This window comes from Oncorhynchus masou, chromosome 10 (assembly GCF_036934945.1).
Source record: "Oncorhynchus masou masou isolate Uvic2021 chromosome 10, UVic_Omas_1.1, whole genome shotgun sequence".
Classification (NCBI taxonomy): Eukaryota; Metazoa; Chordata; class Actinopteri; order Salmoniformes; family Salmonidae; genus Oncorhynchus; species Oncorhynchus masou.
This window is the reverse complement of record NC_088221.1, coordinates 6,548,006-6,566,948: the sequence shown is the minus strand read 5'-3', so window position 1 is coordinate 6,566,948 and position 18,943 is coordinate 6,548,006. Positions and strand designations below refer to the sequence as shown.

At 40.1% G+C, this 18,943-nt stretch overlaps 1 protein-coding gene across 1 annotated transcript in view; it reads left to right on the top strand.

The window, feature by feature from the left end:
• Nucleotides 1–18,943, top strand: part of LOC135547779 (striated muscle preferentially expressed protein kinase-like) — a 203,453-nt gene that overhangs the window by 47,531 nt on the left and 136,979 nt on the right. The window contains 5 exon segments of the mRNA XM_064977037.1: nt 3,520–3,606; nt 7,945–8,002; nt 16,436–17,949; nt 18,146–18,289; nt 18,686–18,871. Coding sequence (XP_064833109.1) covers nt 3,520–3,606; nt 7,945–8,002; nt 16,436–17,949; nt 18,146–18,289; nt 18,686–18,871 — 1,989 coding nt within the window.

Sequence of the window (18,943 nt, the reverse complement as noted above, 5' to 3'; positions counted from 1 at the left end):
TCTCCACAGGAAATATTGGCAGTGGAATGGACTTACTGAATACCTCAGTGACATTCAGCGTGGCACCGTCATATCATGCCACCTTCGAAACAAGTCAGTTCATCAGATTTCTGACCTGCTAGGGGCTGTCAACTGTAAGTGCTGTTATTGTGAAGTGTAAACATCTATGAGCAGGAAGGGCTCAGCTGCAAAATGGTAGGCCACACAAGCTCACAGAACAGGACCGTTGAGTGCTGTCCTCGGTTGCAACACTCACTACCGAGTTCCAATATGCCTCTGGAAGCAACGTCAGTACAATAACTGTTTGTTGGGAGCTTCATGAAATAGGTTTCCACGGCTGAGCAGCCGTACACAAGCCTAAGACCAGCATGCACAATGCCAAAAGCGGCTGGAGTGTTGTAAAGCTCGCCGTCATTGGACTCTGGAGCAGTGGAAACCCGTTCTCTGGAGTGATGAATCATGCTTCACCATCTCGCAGTCTGACGGACAAATCGGGATTTGGCGGATTCCAGGAGAACGCTACCTGCCCAATGCATAGTGCCAACTGTAAAGTTTGGTGGAGGAGCAATAATGGTCTGGGGCTGTTTATCATGGTTCGGGCTAGGCCCCTTAGTTTGAGTGAAGGGAAATCTTAACGCTACAGCATACAATAACCTTCTAGATGATTCTGTGCTTCCAACTTTGTTGCAACAGTTTAGGGAAGGCCCTTTCCTGTTTCAGCATGACTATGCCGCCGTGCACAAAGTGAGGTCCATGCAGAAATGGGATGAATTGTAACGCCAACTGCGAGCCAAGCCTAATCGGCCAAAATCAGTGCCCGACCTCATTAATGCTCATGGTTGAATGGAAGCAAATCCCCGCAGCAATGTATCAACATCGAGTGGAAAGCTTTCCCAGAAGAGTGGGGTCTGATACAGCAGCAAAGGGGGTGACCAACTCCATATTAATGCCTAGGATTTTGGAATGAGATGTTCGATGAGCAGGTGTCTACAGTACATACATTTGGTCATGTAGTGTACTTTGGATTTGAAAAAAGTAATCATCGTCTCCATTGATTTGATTTATTTAATTACATTTTTGTTAACTTGGATTAATGTTTGTGATGGAGATGTGAATCCAACATATCAATTATTAATTTGTAGACAAACTGGAATTGAAGTCAGTGGCACAGATTGAACTATCCAAGCAAAAGATACATCTTCAAATGTTGATATTTGGTTTCCTTATCGACCAAACACAATTCAATATTGGTTTTGTAATACAGTAAATAGCTTAAAGTTAAGGATATCTTGCAAACGAATGTAACATTCAACCTTAACATGAAACACATCTGTGAGGTTACTGTAACTGTATATTTCTTCTTGTGTAATCATATAGCGTGTGCACGTTCAAGATAGCATGTAGAGGTCTTTACAGGTGAGTGGAGATCATCACAATTGCTGCAGAACCTCCAGAGGCATTGATCACTTGCACCATGTACTTTTAATGTAATCTCAACTGCAATCCAGGTCGTTTGGTTCTGCTTCCCAGATGAAGCACAGTGATAACACATTAATCTGTTGTATAAATTAACAAAATATTTGGCACTGTATTCCCATTGGAACTTTACTGTGCTTTTACATTGTTAAAAGCACAGTTATAGACATTTGCATGCTAACCAAACCAAATATCAGACATTTTTGGTTGTGCTTTTAGATGGTTGAAAGCATAGTGATAACAAATTAGAAATTCAACTAACCCTTGGCTGTCTTTTTGAGTGGATGAATATAGCTTGCAATCTCATTGATCAACCTCTCAACCAAATATTACCCAATTATCCATGTTGAAATTATGTGGTGTGCCTAGTGAGATGATTCACTCATGATGATCAAACTGACTCAAGAAATGTACAATTGCTCCAAAATAAATATTTGAATGTTTTCCCCACACACCTTACTGTGTAAGGTAAGAATTAAAGTGTAATGTTACTGCTAGTTCGAAACAGCTTTCCCACTTGACCTCTAACATTGCAATAGGTTGACTGTTGATAACATCAAATGTCATAGTAAATTATGCAAGACACTAATAACAATGGTTACTGAACAACCAATTAGCTGAAACATATCATGGTAGAGGTCTGTCTTGAGTATCTGCCATTTGTGAGGGATGGTACTTAGTATCTTCAAAAAGTATTCACACCCCTTGACTTTTTTTTTGCTGTGTTACAGCTTGAATTTAAAACGGTTTATATTTAGATTTTATGTCACTGATCTACACAAAATACCCAATTATGTCAAAGTGGAATTATGTTTTTCGGAAATGAATTACAAATTAATTTAAAACAAAAAGCTAAAATGTCTCGAGTCAATAAGAATTCAACCCCTTTGTTATGGCAAGCCTAAATAACTTCAGGAGTAAACATTTGCTTAACAAGTCAGATAACAAATTGCATGGACTCACTCTGTGGTCCTTTAGTCAAGCAGTGAATTTAAAGCACAGATTCAATGACAAAGAATTCACTCATAGTAAAAATGTAAATTAACAGACTTTGAATATCTCTTTGAGCATGGTAAAGTTATTAATTACACTTTGGATGGTGTATCTATACACCCAGTTACTACAAAGCCCCAGGCGTCCTTCCTAACTCAGTTGACAAAGACCGCTCAAAGATCTCTCCATGAGGCCAATGGTGATTTTAAACCAGTTAGTAAGGTAAATGGCTGTGATAGAAGAAAAAATAGGATGGATCAACAACATTGTAGTTACTCCACAATAATAATCTAAATTAGCTGCCAAAGGTGATTCTAACATGTATTGACTCAGGGGGTTGAATACTTATCTAATCAAGACGTATTAGTGTTTTATTTTGTAATACAACAAATGTTGAAACTGTCAATGGGTGTGAACACTTTCCAAAGGCACTGTAGCTATGGAAACATAATTTATCCTTACTGCAGCACAGTAATGGTAAATGTCCTTGGTACCATCTTGGTTCACCACTGCTTACTTAAAGTCCGGAATTTAATCATTGCAAATGAAGATTTCAAAATCAATTGTCAGCTTCATGCTTTTGGGACACATCAAACGCACCTCTGAAAGTGCAGTGTGGAAAATTCTCTATTTGCAAACATTGAAATCTGAATATAGCTTCCTTTTGGCACCTGATTTGTTTATATTACTGGTAGCTTTGTCCTCTTCTCTATGTAATGTTGGCTTTTCCTAATGCAATGCTTCACAATCCATTCCGGCGGGACCTTTCACAATTTGGCTCGGACGCAGCGATCACACACCTACTTCAACTAATCAAGAGCTTGTTTTTTAGTTAAATCAGGTGTGTTATTGCTGGGCTATAAAAATGAATGAATCCTAATTTCCACTTTTTTAAGATTTTCATTTAGTTATACATTGATGTCAAAGTGATAATTTGACTTGAGTGTTGTAGGTTAGGATTCATCCCATGGTTTTAAAACAGAATGTCATGCAAGACCATATGTTGTCAATCCACTTGAGTCTAATACCTTTTCCTTGTCGCTCTTTCAGACTCCGAGACCACAGAAGACGAAGGTGGAGACCACATTGAGACCAAAGAAGGAAGCAGAGGTATTCAGAACCAGGCTATGCATGCAGGTACCATGTCTTTTCCCATCCTTGTCTCAAATGCATGAAGGTGAATACATGAAATGCCAACAGTTTAATGTGTGGCAAGATATATTTTGAGAACAACTGTGTAGTATTCACTCCATGCAACATGGTAGTTGTAGGGCTCTATTTTAACAAACCTAACGTAATGGTAAATATTAGCGCTGGTGGTAGCGTTATAGGTTCGGGGTGTGTCAGAGATATTTTTGCTGTTTTCAGAACTTGAATTATATGCACAGTAGCAGGTGGTGGTGCAAAAGGTCTGAGTTTTGATAAATAGACAAGTTGTGGGTGTCGTGGATTGGATCCTCACTTTGTCATTCAGAATGTGCTCCATGGCTATGTGGTTGCTTCAAATTGTGTATTTACGTTTTTTTATGTATTTTATCATCATCATTTCCAATTTGAATCTTAAATATCCTGCCCCATATTTGCTAAATATGTTGAAAACTTTTGAAATCCACATTGTTCTTATTGCATTGCTTCAATATAGAAATATGTTGTTAAACATTGGCTAGAGCATTCACAGTGATATAGGGTCTCGGTCTACTGTAAATTGCAGTCTGGACATGGATATGCCAAACGTAGTCAATAAGCAAGATTAAATTCACAAAGCTATTGATAAGGCCTGAAAAGAGTGTATAATACTAATCAAATTCTAATAAAAATGAAACAACAACATGTTTTAAATAGGCTATGTCTAAATATAGTTATATTACAGCAAAAGCAACTTAGAGCGTTTTATGCGCATCTAAACTTTTCACACGAATGGATAAAAATCCAATATAGAGAGAAAGGGGGAATGTCCACTCAACGTTATACTGCCCACAAACGTAATGTTTTATAAACACCATGCACCATCTTACAGATCATATTTTGCAATTCTCCAGAAATAGCAGATGGAATTGCTTTCTATTCGAGCCATGTACGTTCTCAACATAAACCCATAGATGGTGAATCCTTCTAATAAGTATGTTTTTAATCAAATTAAACGAAAAACAATCAATCTGCTTTTTAAACCAACAGCAATATTTCTAAATAGAATCGGGTCAGAAGCATCATATCATAATTCACCTATCTCCTTCCATGGCACTGTGTGCACACATAGGCTTAAATGTTGTTATGCATAACATTCACGCACATATACAAAATACTAGACTCCAGTCAATTGTATTGTTGCCTATGTTGCTAGGCAGATAATTTTTTAAAATCTCTGGTTGATATGGCATTATAGGATTGAATAGTTTGTAGGAGCATGCATCTTGGGTAATCGGACAAGAGGCGCTCTTTGAAAATGGAGATGAAAAGCCTACTCGAACAAGCAACATAAAGTATGCAGGTAACAGTGCCTTTGAAAAGTATTCAGACCCCTTGACTTTTTCCACATTTTGTTATGTTACAACCTTATTCTAAAATGTATTTAATAAACAAAATTCCTCATCAATCTACACACAATACCCCATAATGACAAAGTGAGAACAGGTTGGTAGAATTGTTTGCAAATGTATACAAATTTAAAAACAGAAATACCTTATTTACAAAAGTATTCAGACACTTTGCTGTGAGACTCGAAATTGAGCTCAGGGTCATCCTCTTTCCATCCTTAAGACATTTCTACAATTGATTGGACATGATTTGGAAAGGCACACACCTGTCTATATAAGGTTCCACAGTTGACACTGCATGTCAGAGCAAAAACCAAGCCACGAGTCCAAGGAATTGCCGTAGAGCACCGAGACAGGATTGTGACGAGGCACTAATCTTGGGAAGGGTACCAAAATATTTCTGCAGCATTGAAGGTCCCCCAAGAACACAGTGGCCTCCATCATTCTTAAATGTAATAAGTTTGGATCCACCAAGACTCTTCCTAGAGCTGGCATTCCGGCCAAACTGAGCAATCAGGAGAGAAGGGCCTTTGTCAAGGAGATGTCCAAGAACCCGATGGTCACTCTGACAGAACTCTACAGTTCCTCGGTGGAGATGGGAGAACCTTCCAGAAGGATAACCATCTCTGCAGCACTCCACCAATCAGGCCTTTATGTAGAGTGGCCAGACGGAAGCCACTTCTCAGTAAAAGGCACATGACAGCCTGCTTAAAGTTTGCCATAAGGCAAACAAGATTCTCTGGCCTGATGAAACCAATATTGTATTAATTAGGCCTGAATGTTTGATTTACCTTTATTTTTTATTTTACCCCCTTTTTCATGGTATCCAATTGTTAGTAGTTACTATCTTGTCTCATTGCTACAACTCCCGTACGGGCTCGGGAGAGACAACGGTCGACAGCCATGCGTCCTTCGAAACACAACCCAACCAAGCCGCACTGCTTCTTAACACAGCGCGCATCCAACCCGGAAGCCAGCCGCACCAATGTGTCAGAGGAAACACCATGCACCAAGCGACCTGGTTGGCGTGCACTGCGCCCAGCCCACCACAGGAGTCACTAGTGCCCGATGAGACAAGGATATCGGCCAAACCTAACCTGGATGATGCTAGGCCAATTGTGCGTCGCCCCATGGAACTCCCAGTTACGGCCAGCTGCAACAGGCTCGAACCCAGGGTCTCTGGTGGCACAGCTAGCACTGAAATGCAGTGCCTTAGACCACTGCACCACCCGGTGATTTACCTTTAATTAACTAGGCATGTCAGTTAAGAACAAATTCTTATTTTCAATGACGGCCTAGGAACAGTGGGATAACTGCCCTGATCAGGGGCAGAACAACAGATTTTTACCTTGTCAGCTCAGGGATTCGTTCTTGCAACCTTTCGGTTTCTAGTCCAACACTCTAACCACTAGGCTTCCTGCTGCTGTGAATGCCATGCGTCACATATGGAGAAATCCCGACACCTTCCCTGTGAGGATGTTTTTCAGCACTAGGGACTGCGAGACTCGTCAGGATCTAAGGCAAAGATGAACAGAGCAAAGTAGATAGAGTTCCTTGATGAAAACCTGCTGCAGAGCGATCGGGACATCAGACTGCGGCAAAGGTTCATCCTCCAATAGGACAATGACCCTAAGCACAAAGCCAAGACAATGCAGGAGTGGCTTCGGGGCAAGTATAGAACAAGGCAGTAACATAACAAAATTAGGAAAAAGTCAAGGGGTCTGAAAACTTTCCAGAGGCACTGTATGTGGATTGAGAATAATGAAAAATAATTAGGTCAAAAAACTGTAGTACCTTTTTTTCCATTTTACGACAGTGGGCTAAATCAGGGTCACACAGAATGTTTCTTGGTAGTCTTAAACAAATCTTCTTTGAATAAAAAATATATACCCCACACACGGCTATGGGATTATACAGTTAAAATGTATTCAATTTTGAGTTTACATCATAATATTACACTTTATTTACAGAACACTGAAATAAAACAAAAATGTTTGACATAGAAACACCTGATTGTCAGGTGTTGAAAAAAGTGTATTAATTATGAAATTATGAAACATATTAACATTCCACCAATGAGGCCACTAGAGGATGATTTGGTCATTTGACTGCAGGAAAGGGCTACAACATTTTAATTCATACGCTACTTTGCTAAAGGCAAGGATAAAAATATGCACCTATGTGATGCTGCTAAACCAGTCTTGATTAAGCGGAGGTTGGTTTTTAATCAAATTAAACAAAATTGGGGGGAACCAATAGTTTTTATTTTTCTAAATTCAAGATTCACCAACACAAATTGCACATCTCTCTTCCATGGGCAATGTGCATCATGGCTGAATAGGCTGCCTTTCCGCTTTCAAAATCCATGCCATTATCAACTGTGTTACAGTACCTGTAGGACCTGATTTTTGTGGTCTTAAAACTTCCGATTAGCACTGCATGAAATTGTCAGTGTTTTTAAGAACACACCTCAAATATTGCCCCCCCCCCTCCCACCTCAGCGCAAGTGAGCTGATGTTAGACAGGTCAATTGCTGAACATGCTGTTAGGGCTGGAAAATGACAGTGCAGCATTTTTTTACATGACAAAATTGCAAACTTATGTGCATTTGACACTTGCTCATAGACTTCTTAACCTTCACGTTCTCTGCACCAAATAGCTGAATATAATTCAAGCCATCAGTTGGATCCACAGCATTATCTGTACAGAAAGAAAAATGACTGAATAATTTTTCCATGGTTGCTAGGATTTGAAAAGGAACATTGCTCTTAATAATTCTAGGGTTTAGGCATATTTGTCCTACCTGTTGCTCACAATTACAGGTAACAATGCCAACTGAGGTACACCCTTGTTCTGAATTATTAAAGTATTTCAGATAGAATAACTGAAATATTGGCTAACAAACAAAACTATTTCTGTTTCATGTTTTATCTTGCCACAGGGGACAGAATGATGGACAGCTGGGGCAAAGGACTTCAAGACATCTCCAAGCCCTCCAGGTAAGCAAACAGGGTGGAGCAGCCACCCAGATCAAGCACCAAGGGGCCAAGTCTCTGATAAGAGCACATATGTTAATCTAACTGGGCCAGTAGAGGAGTCCAAGGAAAGTGTGTCTTTAGCAAGCGGTTACTATGGCAGCAGGTTCAGTATCTATAATGGAAGGATACTCAAACCATACTCCTTTAGGTAAACATTACCAAGAAGCCTGGGTAACACACTTAGGAAAGCAGAAAATATTAAAGCGCACCCATCTCAAACACCCGCAACACAAGTTAATACAAGTATTGCCGATGACTTACTATTACACTGTGCAGTACATAATAATGCTTTAAGAAGTGGATTGTTGCCCTTGGGAAAGCTCGCACTTAAAAAGTAATAAAGTCACCGTGGTGTGTGTATGCATTTGCTGTCACCACATGAATAGAGGTGCAGGTGATATACTGAGGAGGATCACTCAGGGATTTACTTGAGTAGCTGTTACAACAGATTTCACTACTGATATGATTAGTAAACATTCTTTAAAGAGGCAATCTGCAATTTATATACTTTGGTACTTTGAAATGAATGATATACTGTACACTGAGTATTCTAAACATTAGGAACACCTCAGAGCAGCCTCAATTTGTTGAGACAAATACTCTACAAAGTGTCGAAAGCGTTCCACAGGAATGCTAGCCTATGTTGGCTTGAATGATTCCCACAACTGCGTTGCAGTTCTTGACACAAACTGGTGTGTCCTACTACCATACCCCGTTCAAAGGCATTTACAGTTTCTGTCTTGCCCATTCACCCTCTGAATGGCACACATACACAATCCCTGTCTCAATTGTCTCAAGGTTTAAAAATCCTTCTTTAGCCTGTCCCTCCCCTTCATCTACACTGATTGAAGTGGATTTAACAAGTGACATAAATAAGGGATCATAGCATTCACCTGGATTCACCTGGTCAGTTGTTATACTCAGTGTATATACTATATACTGCTGGCAGACAGGGAGTTGAACTCTGGGTTGTTTATATGCCTATTGATTCTTGAAGAATACAACTTTTAAATGACTCATGAGCCTACTTCAACTGTCTTCCCCATTAGAACCCCAAAATATAAGCTTGTATTACTCCATTGTTTGTAAACAATATAATTGAACACAAACACTAAAGCCTCAAAACATAGTTAAAACTATAACTGGTCTGTTCTTGCATCCAGTTTGAGAGTAGTTACATTTCTTCAGCCCCATCCCTCATCTGTTTACCAAAATCAGTGGCTGTGGGGTCCAGCTCATTATTGTTTGAATCACAGATTGCCCCTTCTAGCATCAAAGTACTTTTTGTCCTATATTTAGATTCATTCTCATTTTGTCTCACTATTTCCTTCAACTCCCCCATTATAATTTTGCTTTCCATTTTGACCAACACCAGTCAGTGAATGAAAATAAAAAAGTGGGTAAATTGTGCAAGCAAGCAGTTACTGCATTCCAAACATTTCCAAAGTTTGAGCACAGCCTTGCTTCTTTAGCTTTGTTTGGAATTCACATGGACTTATTTATATCAACTGCCATTCAGAGCACTGTTTACATCACATTGCATGTGCGAGGTATCATTGACCCCTTTGGTTCTTCTATGGTTGTTATGCATGCCATTGTTGAATAGATGATTTTCAGTTTGCCATGCTGTTTACAATCTTGTGATTTAACAAACAGAATGATGTGCTTGAAATCTTTTGTTTCATATAAAGTGTAATATAATTTTGGCAGCCCAAGAGCTCTATTTTTACAAACCAAATGCAAACATGAATCTTAGTGCATTCACAGAAATATTTGAGCTATTTTGATGGCAGGAATTATGGGCGCAACCCCTGGGGTTAGCGTAAAGCGACAGGCTTTCTATTTCTATTCATAAATTGTAGGTGTGACAAGGGCTTTTTATGTGATTGCTTCAAGTAGTGTGTTTATGGTGTTTGATTCCCAATTCACAATGAAGGCATGGATGTTCGTCCTATCCATTGAAGATAGTTTATTAAATATTATAGGGCTACAGTAACTGTATAATAGGCCTAGTTATAACAAAGATTTATAATATTTTTGAAATACAAAAAAGTAGGCGAGTTGGCTTCAACATGGAAGTAGATATGGCTACATGTTGTATTTGCATTTCATTTCATTGCATTTCCTGTCCGTGCCATGGACATTGCCTTCCAAACATTATAATAAGATTAGGCTACCTTCGCCGTTGATATGACCCGTATGGTGACTTGCCAGGTAAGGAATTGTAAAGGGAAACAAACAAACAGGCAAACATCAATAGTGAATTCAGCGCCACAGACAGAATTACCACGATTTTACATTTAGGTCCAACAGAGGAAAGTGGAAGATCATATTTTTTCACAAAATGATCAACGAAAAACAATAAGCAATCTTTTTTTATCAACAATGTTTCTAAACAGGCTTCCTGCAGACACTTAGAAACCTGGCTCTTTCCCATCCAGACCCAATAGGCATAAATATATCTATATTTTAATATTTTTTTATATAATATTTAAAACATACAATATACTTGCAGTGAAACGCTCAACAACTGCATCACATTAGTCATCTAACAGCCTCCCATCCAGAAACACACAACTGAAGCAACCAGGGTCAACACCCTGCTCCAAGACCCCCTCCCAGGGAAAAAAATACAATAAATCCATTCCCCACCCCCAAAACCCTCCCCCGCACCAACAACCAACAAAATGAACAAAAGAGGACAAAGAGAAAGACAAAGGAAAACAGAAAATAGCAATGCAAAAAAACAAAAGACATCAAGGAAATAAGAATTTGTTCTTAACTGAATTGCCTAATAAAATTAAGGTAAAAAAAAAAAAAGGACAACAAAAATCATAACAGCAAGGCCAATTGAATATGTTTGAGTGCATGTATGTCACTATTTACATGTGTGCATTTGAATGAGAGTGTGTGTATATGCATGTGTACAAACACCTGCATGGCATCAGCCTCAGGCAAACCGGCCTTAACTGTAACAACACTGCCCCTCAGTGTCACTCAAACTTACTTTTTGTTATGTTTTATTTTGACTTAATTATTACTTCTATCTTTGACCATCATTCTATCCTCCGCCCAGCATCTCCACTCCCACTTGTCTCCAAATTACACATCCCAACCTTCAGCTTCCCTCAGCCCATCCCACATATCTCTGGTGACCACCCTCTTCGGATTTCTATGCACAGTATATTTGTTTAACATACAATTTCAATCTATCTAATCGAATAGAAGATACACAGATTGCGAGTTTAAGATGAATACTTTTACTAAGAGTATTAGTATACAGTATTAGTCATTGAATGATCTGGTCTCTCCAGATCTCCCAATAGTACTATTTCTAGGGTCAATTTTAGATCACTGTTATACATTTTCAACTATTACCGGGCAGTACCAAAATAAATGGTCTATTGATTCTGTATCCTCACAACAAAATCTGCAGAGCTTCGATGATTGTATGCCACAAATACTCAACATTTTGTTGGTGGCAAGAATTCTATATAATATTTTTAGCTGAAAAGCACGAAATCTTGAATCCTGCTTAATTTTATACAGTGCCTTGCAAAAGTATTCGGCCCCCTTGAACTTTGCGAACTTTTGCCACATTTCAGGCTTCAAACATAAAAATATAAAACTGTATTTTTTTGTGAAGAATCAACAACAAGTGGGACACAATCATGAAGTGGAACGACATTTATTGGATATTTCAAACTTTTTTAACAAATCAAAAACTGAAAAATTGGGCGTGCAAAATTATTCAGCCCCTTTACTTTCAGTGCAGCAAACTCTCTCCAGAAGTTCAGTGAGGATCTCTGAATGATCCAATGTTGACTTAAATGACTAATGATGATAAATACAATCCACCTGTGTGTAATCAAGTCTCCGTATAAATGCACCTGCACTGTGATAGTCTCAGAGGTCCGTTAAAAGCGCAGAGAGCATCATGAAGAACAAGGAACACACCAGGCAGGTCCGAGATACTGTTGTGAAGAAGTTTAAAGACGGGTTTGGATACAATTTTTTTCCCAAGCTTAAAACATCCCAAGGAGCACTGTGCAAGCGATAATATTGAAATGGAAGGAGTATCAGACCACTGCAAATCTACCAAGACCTGGCCGTCCCTCTAAACTTTCAGCTCATACAAGGAGAAGACTGATCAGAGATGCAGCCAAGAGGCCCATGATCACTCTGGATGAACTGCAGAGATCTACAGCTGAGGTGGGAGACTCTGTCCATAGGACAACAATCAGTCGTATATTGCACAAATCTGGCCTTTATGGAAGAGTGGCAAGAAGAAAGACATTTCTTAAAGATATCCATAAAAAGTGTCGTTTAAAGTTTGCCACAAGCCACCTGGGAAACACACCAAACATGTGGAAGAAGGTGCTCTGGTCAGATGAAACCAAAATGGAACTTTTTGGCAACAATGCAAAACGTTATGTTTGGCGTAAAAGCAACACAGGCCATCACCCTGAACACACCATACCCACTGTCAAACATGGTGGTGGCAGCATCATGGTTTGGGCCTGCCTTTCTTCAGCAGGGACAGGGAAGATGGTTAAAATTGATGGGAAGATGGATGGAGCCAAATACAGGACCATTCTAGAAGAAAACCTGATGGAGTCTGCAAAAGACCTGAGACTGGGACGGAGATTTGTCTTCCAACAAGACAATGATCCAAAACAGAAAGCAAAATCTACAATTGAATGGTTCAAAAATAAACATATCCAGGCGTTAGAATGGCCAAGTCAAAGTCCAGACCTGAATCCAATCGAGAATCTGTGGAAAGAACTGAAAACTGCTGTTCACAAATGCTCTTCATCCAACCTCACTGAGCTCGAGCTGTTTTGCAAGGAGGAATGGGAAAGAATTTCAGTCTCTCGATGTGCAAAACTGATAGAGACATACCCCAAGCAACTTACAGCTGTAATCGAAGCAAAAGGTGGCGCTACAAAGTATTAACTTAAGGGGGCTGAATAATTTTGCACGCCCAATTTTTCACTTTTTGATTTGTTAAAAATATTTTGAAATATCCAATAAATGTCGTTCCACTTCATGTTTGTGTCCCACTTGTTGTTGATTCTTCACAAAAAATACAGTTTTATATCTTTATGTTTGAAGCCTGAAATGTGGCAAAAGGTCGCAAAGTTCAAGGGGGCCGAATACTTTCGCAAGGCACTGTATATCAACTCATACACCCTGTGAAACCAGTAAATCAAAAATCTCTTCCCAACTATTTTGCAATCTGTATGGCACAGCTGTCAACATCCTGGTCCTCAAATAAAACTGGTATACTTTCCTATTTATGCAATTTGTATTCCTCCGTCAGTTGTCATTCTTTATATTGGGCAGACTGACCAGTTCCCTACCTCCTCCCACTGCCACCTGCCTCCTCCATTTTGGGGGTAATGCTGTAATCAATTGGTTGTAATCCTGGATTGAGCAGACCTTCCCATACAGTTCTGATAACTCCATGAAAGACATAACTCTACCATTCCAATTTACAATACCATTTAAAAACAAAATACCCTTTTCAAACGTCTTTTCCATGAATACAGGTATTTTATCAACCAGCACATTTGAGTTCAGCCATAATATTTGTTGTAATATTTGTTCTATCTTTTCAGGGGAATGAAATATAAATTTTAGCCAGCTCTGGAATGCTTGTTTGAAAAATATTCAATGAAATATTCAATTAATGGAAATGAGACATGGCAACCTGCATGAAGTCAAAAAGGCCATTTTTAAGCTTTTGTTAGTAATCTACTTGAGATTTATTTAGGGTTCAAGTCAAACTTTGAGTAAGTAAAGCTTTTAGAGAGCGGTTTAGTGCTTTTATATTTAATCATCTCAACCCACCCAATTCTTATTCAATATATAGATAGACACGCTTTATCTTGTCTGGTTTAGCATCCCAGATAAAGCAAAATATTTTTTGCTCATGTGATTTGAAAAACAAATCATCAGGAGTAGGCAGCACCATAAGTAAGTGAGTAAACAGATATGACTAAGGTGTTAATCAGTTTTATATTAAAAGTCATTTTGGAGAGCTCATTTATATATTTTGTGATATGAATACCAAGTATGTCTACTTCACCGTCAGCCCATTTTACAAGTAAACTGCAGGGTAATGTAAAAGTTTTATTTTTTAAAGGTCCTATACGTAATATTGTGCACATCATAATTAGGTTTTAGTCCAGAGAATCCAGAAGATGTCTCTATATCTTCAATGAGACATTGCAGGGATCTAGCTTACAGACTTAAAATAAAACTTGAGTCATCGGCATACATGGAAACCTTTGTTTTTAAGCCTTGGATTTCTAATCCTCTAATGTTGGTATTTGATTTTAGTAGCTAGGATTTCAATGGCCTTAACAAATAGATATGGTGACAGAGGACACCCTCGTTAACTCCTCTTGACAATTCAAAACTCTGAGAAGCAGCCACTATTTTACACCTGGGGTTGCTATACATTACTTTTACCCATTTTATAAGAGAATCACTGAAATTGAACAAAATCCAGGCATTTATAAATACAATCTAGTCTGACTTTATCAAAGGTCTTTTCAAAATCCGCAATAAATACCAGGCCTGACATCTTAGATGTTTCTTGATGTTCTATTATTTATAGTAGTTGTCATGTATTATCGTTCATGTAATGGATGAACAATACCTGGTAAAACCTTTTTACTTCTGAGTGCTATGCATTTCGCAGTTTTTTTTGCAACACGACATTGACGTGTAAGAGGCCTCCAGATTTTAAGATAGACTGGGTCTTTATATTTGGTATGTGGGTCTTGTTTAATAATAGTGAAATCAGACCTTCCTGCTGAGTACCTGACAGACTACCATTTCTATAGGAGTGGTTAAAACAAGCTAACATTGGAGCTTTGAGTATATCAAAAAAAGCTTGATAAGCCATCAAGCCGTGGGGTTTTTCCAGACTGAAAGTATTTAATAGCCTCAAAAAGTTATTAATCTATATCTTGTCCTTCGCATTGATATAAATCTATTTTTTTTTATATAGAGACCCGTTCCGACCAGACCCAAGGATTTTTTTTAAGCTACTTTATTAACTGGAGCTGATAAAGTGCGAGGGAGAGGAGATAGAAATGTGACCTCTCTCTATTAGGGGCCAATCTGTGTGTGTAGACTACTGTAAATGTGAGCGAGTGACATGGAACAGGGAGGCGCTAGAGACAGCAACCAACCAAACCGATTCACGCTATAGTAGACTAATAGCTGCCATAGCTAGTTTATTTAACATCCAATAGGATTATGTAGTACTGGTTTTGACTGAGTCAAGTCAGGAGAAGCTAGTTAATAAGCTAGCTAGCTAGGCTAATCGACGCTGCATGCACTTTCTCGTCTTACAAAGTTACAAACAACAACAACTCCATTCAGAATATAAAGTAGCTGTGGCTCTTAATCGTTGTAGCTTTTTCTTCTCCTTGAAGTTTTAATTATTTAATTTAACTCAATTTTCCCTTAAATAGATATCTCTTTACTTTTGCCCCCCTTGAAGGCTCTATAACTGTAGCCTATTGCCGCTATGATTACTTATGATTGGCCAACAAAAACAAAAATTCCTATAGGCGCCACTCTCGTGAAAAGCAAAGAGCAGAAGCATAAATAAAAAAAATCTCTCTCTCTCTACCGCAGCAGTTACATTCGGATCTGCATGGGTCCTTCCGGATAAGTCCGTTAAAATTGCACATACCTGAGACGCCTGACAATCAGGTCCGACCCAGACCCGTGACATTCTGGATCCAGATCCGCTCAGGTCCCGGATCGGGTCTCGGGTTTTCGGGTACAGGTGAATCCGTGAAGGCCACTACTGTCACTGACATTGTTCATTCAATGGGCATTGCACATAATGAGTCAAAACGTTTTACAGAAGCTGGAAAAAAATCTAATATAAAGAAAAAAGTTGAATGTCTGCTGACTTTTGCTGCTCCCGAAGATGATATTTACATAATTTACATTATATAAACATTGGTGATAGGCTACTGATTAGGCTATTATGCACTTTCGCTGGCAAAATTGATGCCATAACCAACTGCCTTACTGCTATGACTAGCTTTTTAAATATTCCCAGTTGCACTGCATGAAATTGGCAATTTGGTGCACGTTTTTAAGGACACAGCTCAGATATTTCCATTTCTCCCACCTCAGCGCAAGAACCTTGATGTAAGACGGATAAATTACCAATCCTTGCGCAAGGGTTGGAAGATAGCAAAGCACCTACAAGCATGTGCGTATGAAAATAGCACTGCCTTAATGCCAGCCAAAAATAGAACTCCCAGTGTTAATGATATCCTTGACAATTCTCACACTGGGCCAGGTATCATTTAGAACTCTTTCTCTAACAGATCATTTCCCATAACCATCTTCTTTCAGGAGCCAATCTGAAAATGTTTTGAGGGAATCCTCCCCACAAGTCCTCCCACCCCTCTCCCCCAGAATTATTAAATGCCCCTCCACTTCTCCAATGCCAAGCTGCTCTGGATCAGCCCCGAACACACCCCTCACACCCCGCAAGACACATTTTGTACCAACCGACTACCAAGACACAATCCCTGCTGAATTTGAGGAAATGTTAAGACATCCAAAATTATCAGCCATGTCTCAAAGCAGCACTCAGAATTCCCTTACTCAAACACCTGTCAGTGTCAACGAGTGCTCCCACAAGGAGTACCAGCCTAGGCAGTCCCCAAAACTGACCAGAGCAAGCTCCAAGATCTTTGAGAAGGTGCGCGGTTTTGAAGAGCGAAGGCAAAGTTATGACCATGAAGGCTCCATCTCGGGATGGTCCTGGGCCGGGTACAACTATGCTGGGTCTGTCGACTCAGACGATGGAGGGAACCGGTTGGGCATCTCCAGAGGGAGTTCGAGGGAAGACCTACGAGAGGGTCTGAAGGATGACGCTGCCGAACGGAGGTCCAATTTCAGACAGAAGGCTGCATCCTTAGAGGACTGCAGGCCCCGTACCACCCAGGAGGTCCAGGAATTTGAGAACAAGTTCACTGAAGAGGCTCAACGAATCAAGAAGCTTGTGGGTAAACCTCACGTGAAGAAGTCCTTCTCCATCGAGCAGCTTTCGCTCAGGGAAAGAGGCAGGCAGCCTTTGAGGAAGATTGAGCCCCCCCCACCGCAAATTCTCCAGAAGCTCCAGGAAAGGGAGCGAGCCCATCAGGAGAAGGAGCAGAAAGAGACAGAACAGCCTAAACAGGTGGTGCCACCAAAATCACCACGCCTGCACCTACAAGCACGGCAGGACCAGCCTTCGCCCCCAACCCACGAAATTGAGGGCCCCTCCATGAGTAACATAACAGTCAGTAGATTGGGAGAAGTAGCATTCGCTCCAGAATCTATGCAACTGGCTGACTTATCGAGACAGAGGCCAACAAGACAGGTAAATCGAGTCAGTCCAATCAAGGAGATCCTTCAGAGGTCTCCATCACCAGTTGTTCAGAGGGTATGTGATACGCAAGAGTCTCAGGACATCCAAGAATCTCTTGCCCAAAAGTCCCCAAAGGAAGAATCGTCAGGAAGACAAACACCTGTAGAGGTAGCCTTAAGAAAAGTAGAGTATAAACCAGAAAGTCCATTGGTACAGAAAAAGCCTACCGTTGTACAAGAGCATCCAATACAACCTCCGCAAAAACCTCCATGGCTGGTTACCTCTTCAACAAATATTCCAGTCTCCCCATCTGAGGAAAAAATGGAAGTGGAATTAATCAAGCCAGCCCCCAAGGTAATCATACCTACCATCATTGTCAAAGAAGAGCCCATGGAAGAGGAAGCTCCTCCAGAGACTGCCAAGTCTAAAGAGGTGACCAATGTGAAAGAAGGCCAAACACAGAAGACCTGGGGGAAGGGTCGCTGCGCTAGGCCCATGTCTCCAGAGTTAGGTGCGAATTATTTTCTATATTTTTTGGTCAAAATGAAAATGTCTGTCATGTGTATATTAGAGGCTTCTTACCTTATTAACCTTGTCTTTTCAAACTCCAATGCTAATGGGAATTCCTCAGCTCTGAACACAGCCATGAATGTCTTTGTCATTTCGTTAAAACTGGGTTTTAAAATTACGTTTCCTAATCTGTGCAGATTCTTCAGACGACTCTTACATGTCTGCTGAAGAGGACCCCTTGGAGGCCCCTATGTTTGAGTTTCCTCTTAAGGACACTGTGGCAACTGCTGGTACTGAGGTCCTGCTAAGAGTCATCATTGCTGGCACTCCTCTCCCAGAAGGCAAGCTATCTCAATCTCTCTGTAGCACATACACTGAGTGTACAAATCATTAGGAACACCTTCCTAATATTGAGTTGCATCCCCTTTTGCCCTCAGAACAGCCTCAATTCATTGGAGCATTGACTCTACAAGCTGTTGAAAGCGTTCCACAGGGATGCTGGCCCCTGTTGACTCCAATGCTTGCAACAGTTCCAATGCTTCCCACAGTGTGTCAAGTTGGCTGAATGTCCTTTAGGTGGTGGACCATTCTTGATACATATGGGAAAAAAAACAGCAGCTTTGCAGTTCTGTACTCAACCTTGGCAGCTTCTACCATTCCCTGTTCAAAACACTTAAATATATATTTTTGATATCACCTCAGCTTATATTTGTGTCCTGATCTGTGTCCTTATCTAGTTACCTGGAGGCGAGACAATATTGAGATGATCACTAACAGCCCAAACTATGGGGTCAAAGTGGAGGGAGAGCGGTATTCACTTCTCATCAAATCTGCAAAGCCAAGTGATGCTGGAATGTACTGTGTGACAGCTGCCAATGAGGCTGGGAGAGCATCTAGCAGTGCCACCCTTTCCATCAAACCAGGTAAGCATGAGTTGCAAAATTGCATTGGTTACATCACACCCCCTCCCCTTGAACCTGATGTCTGCTTGATGT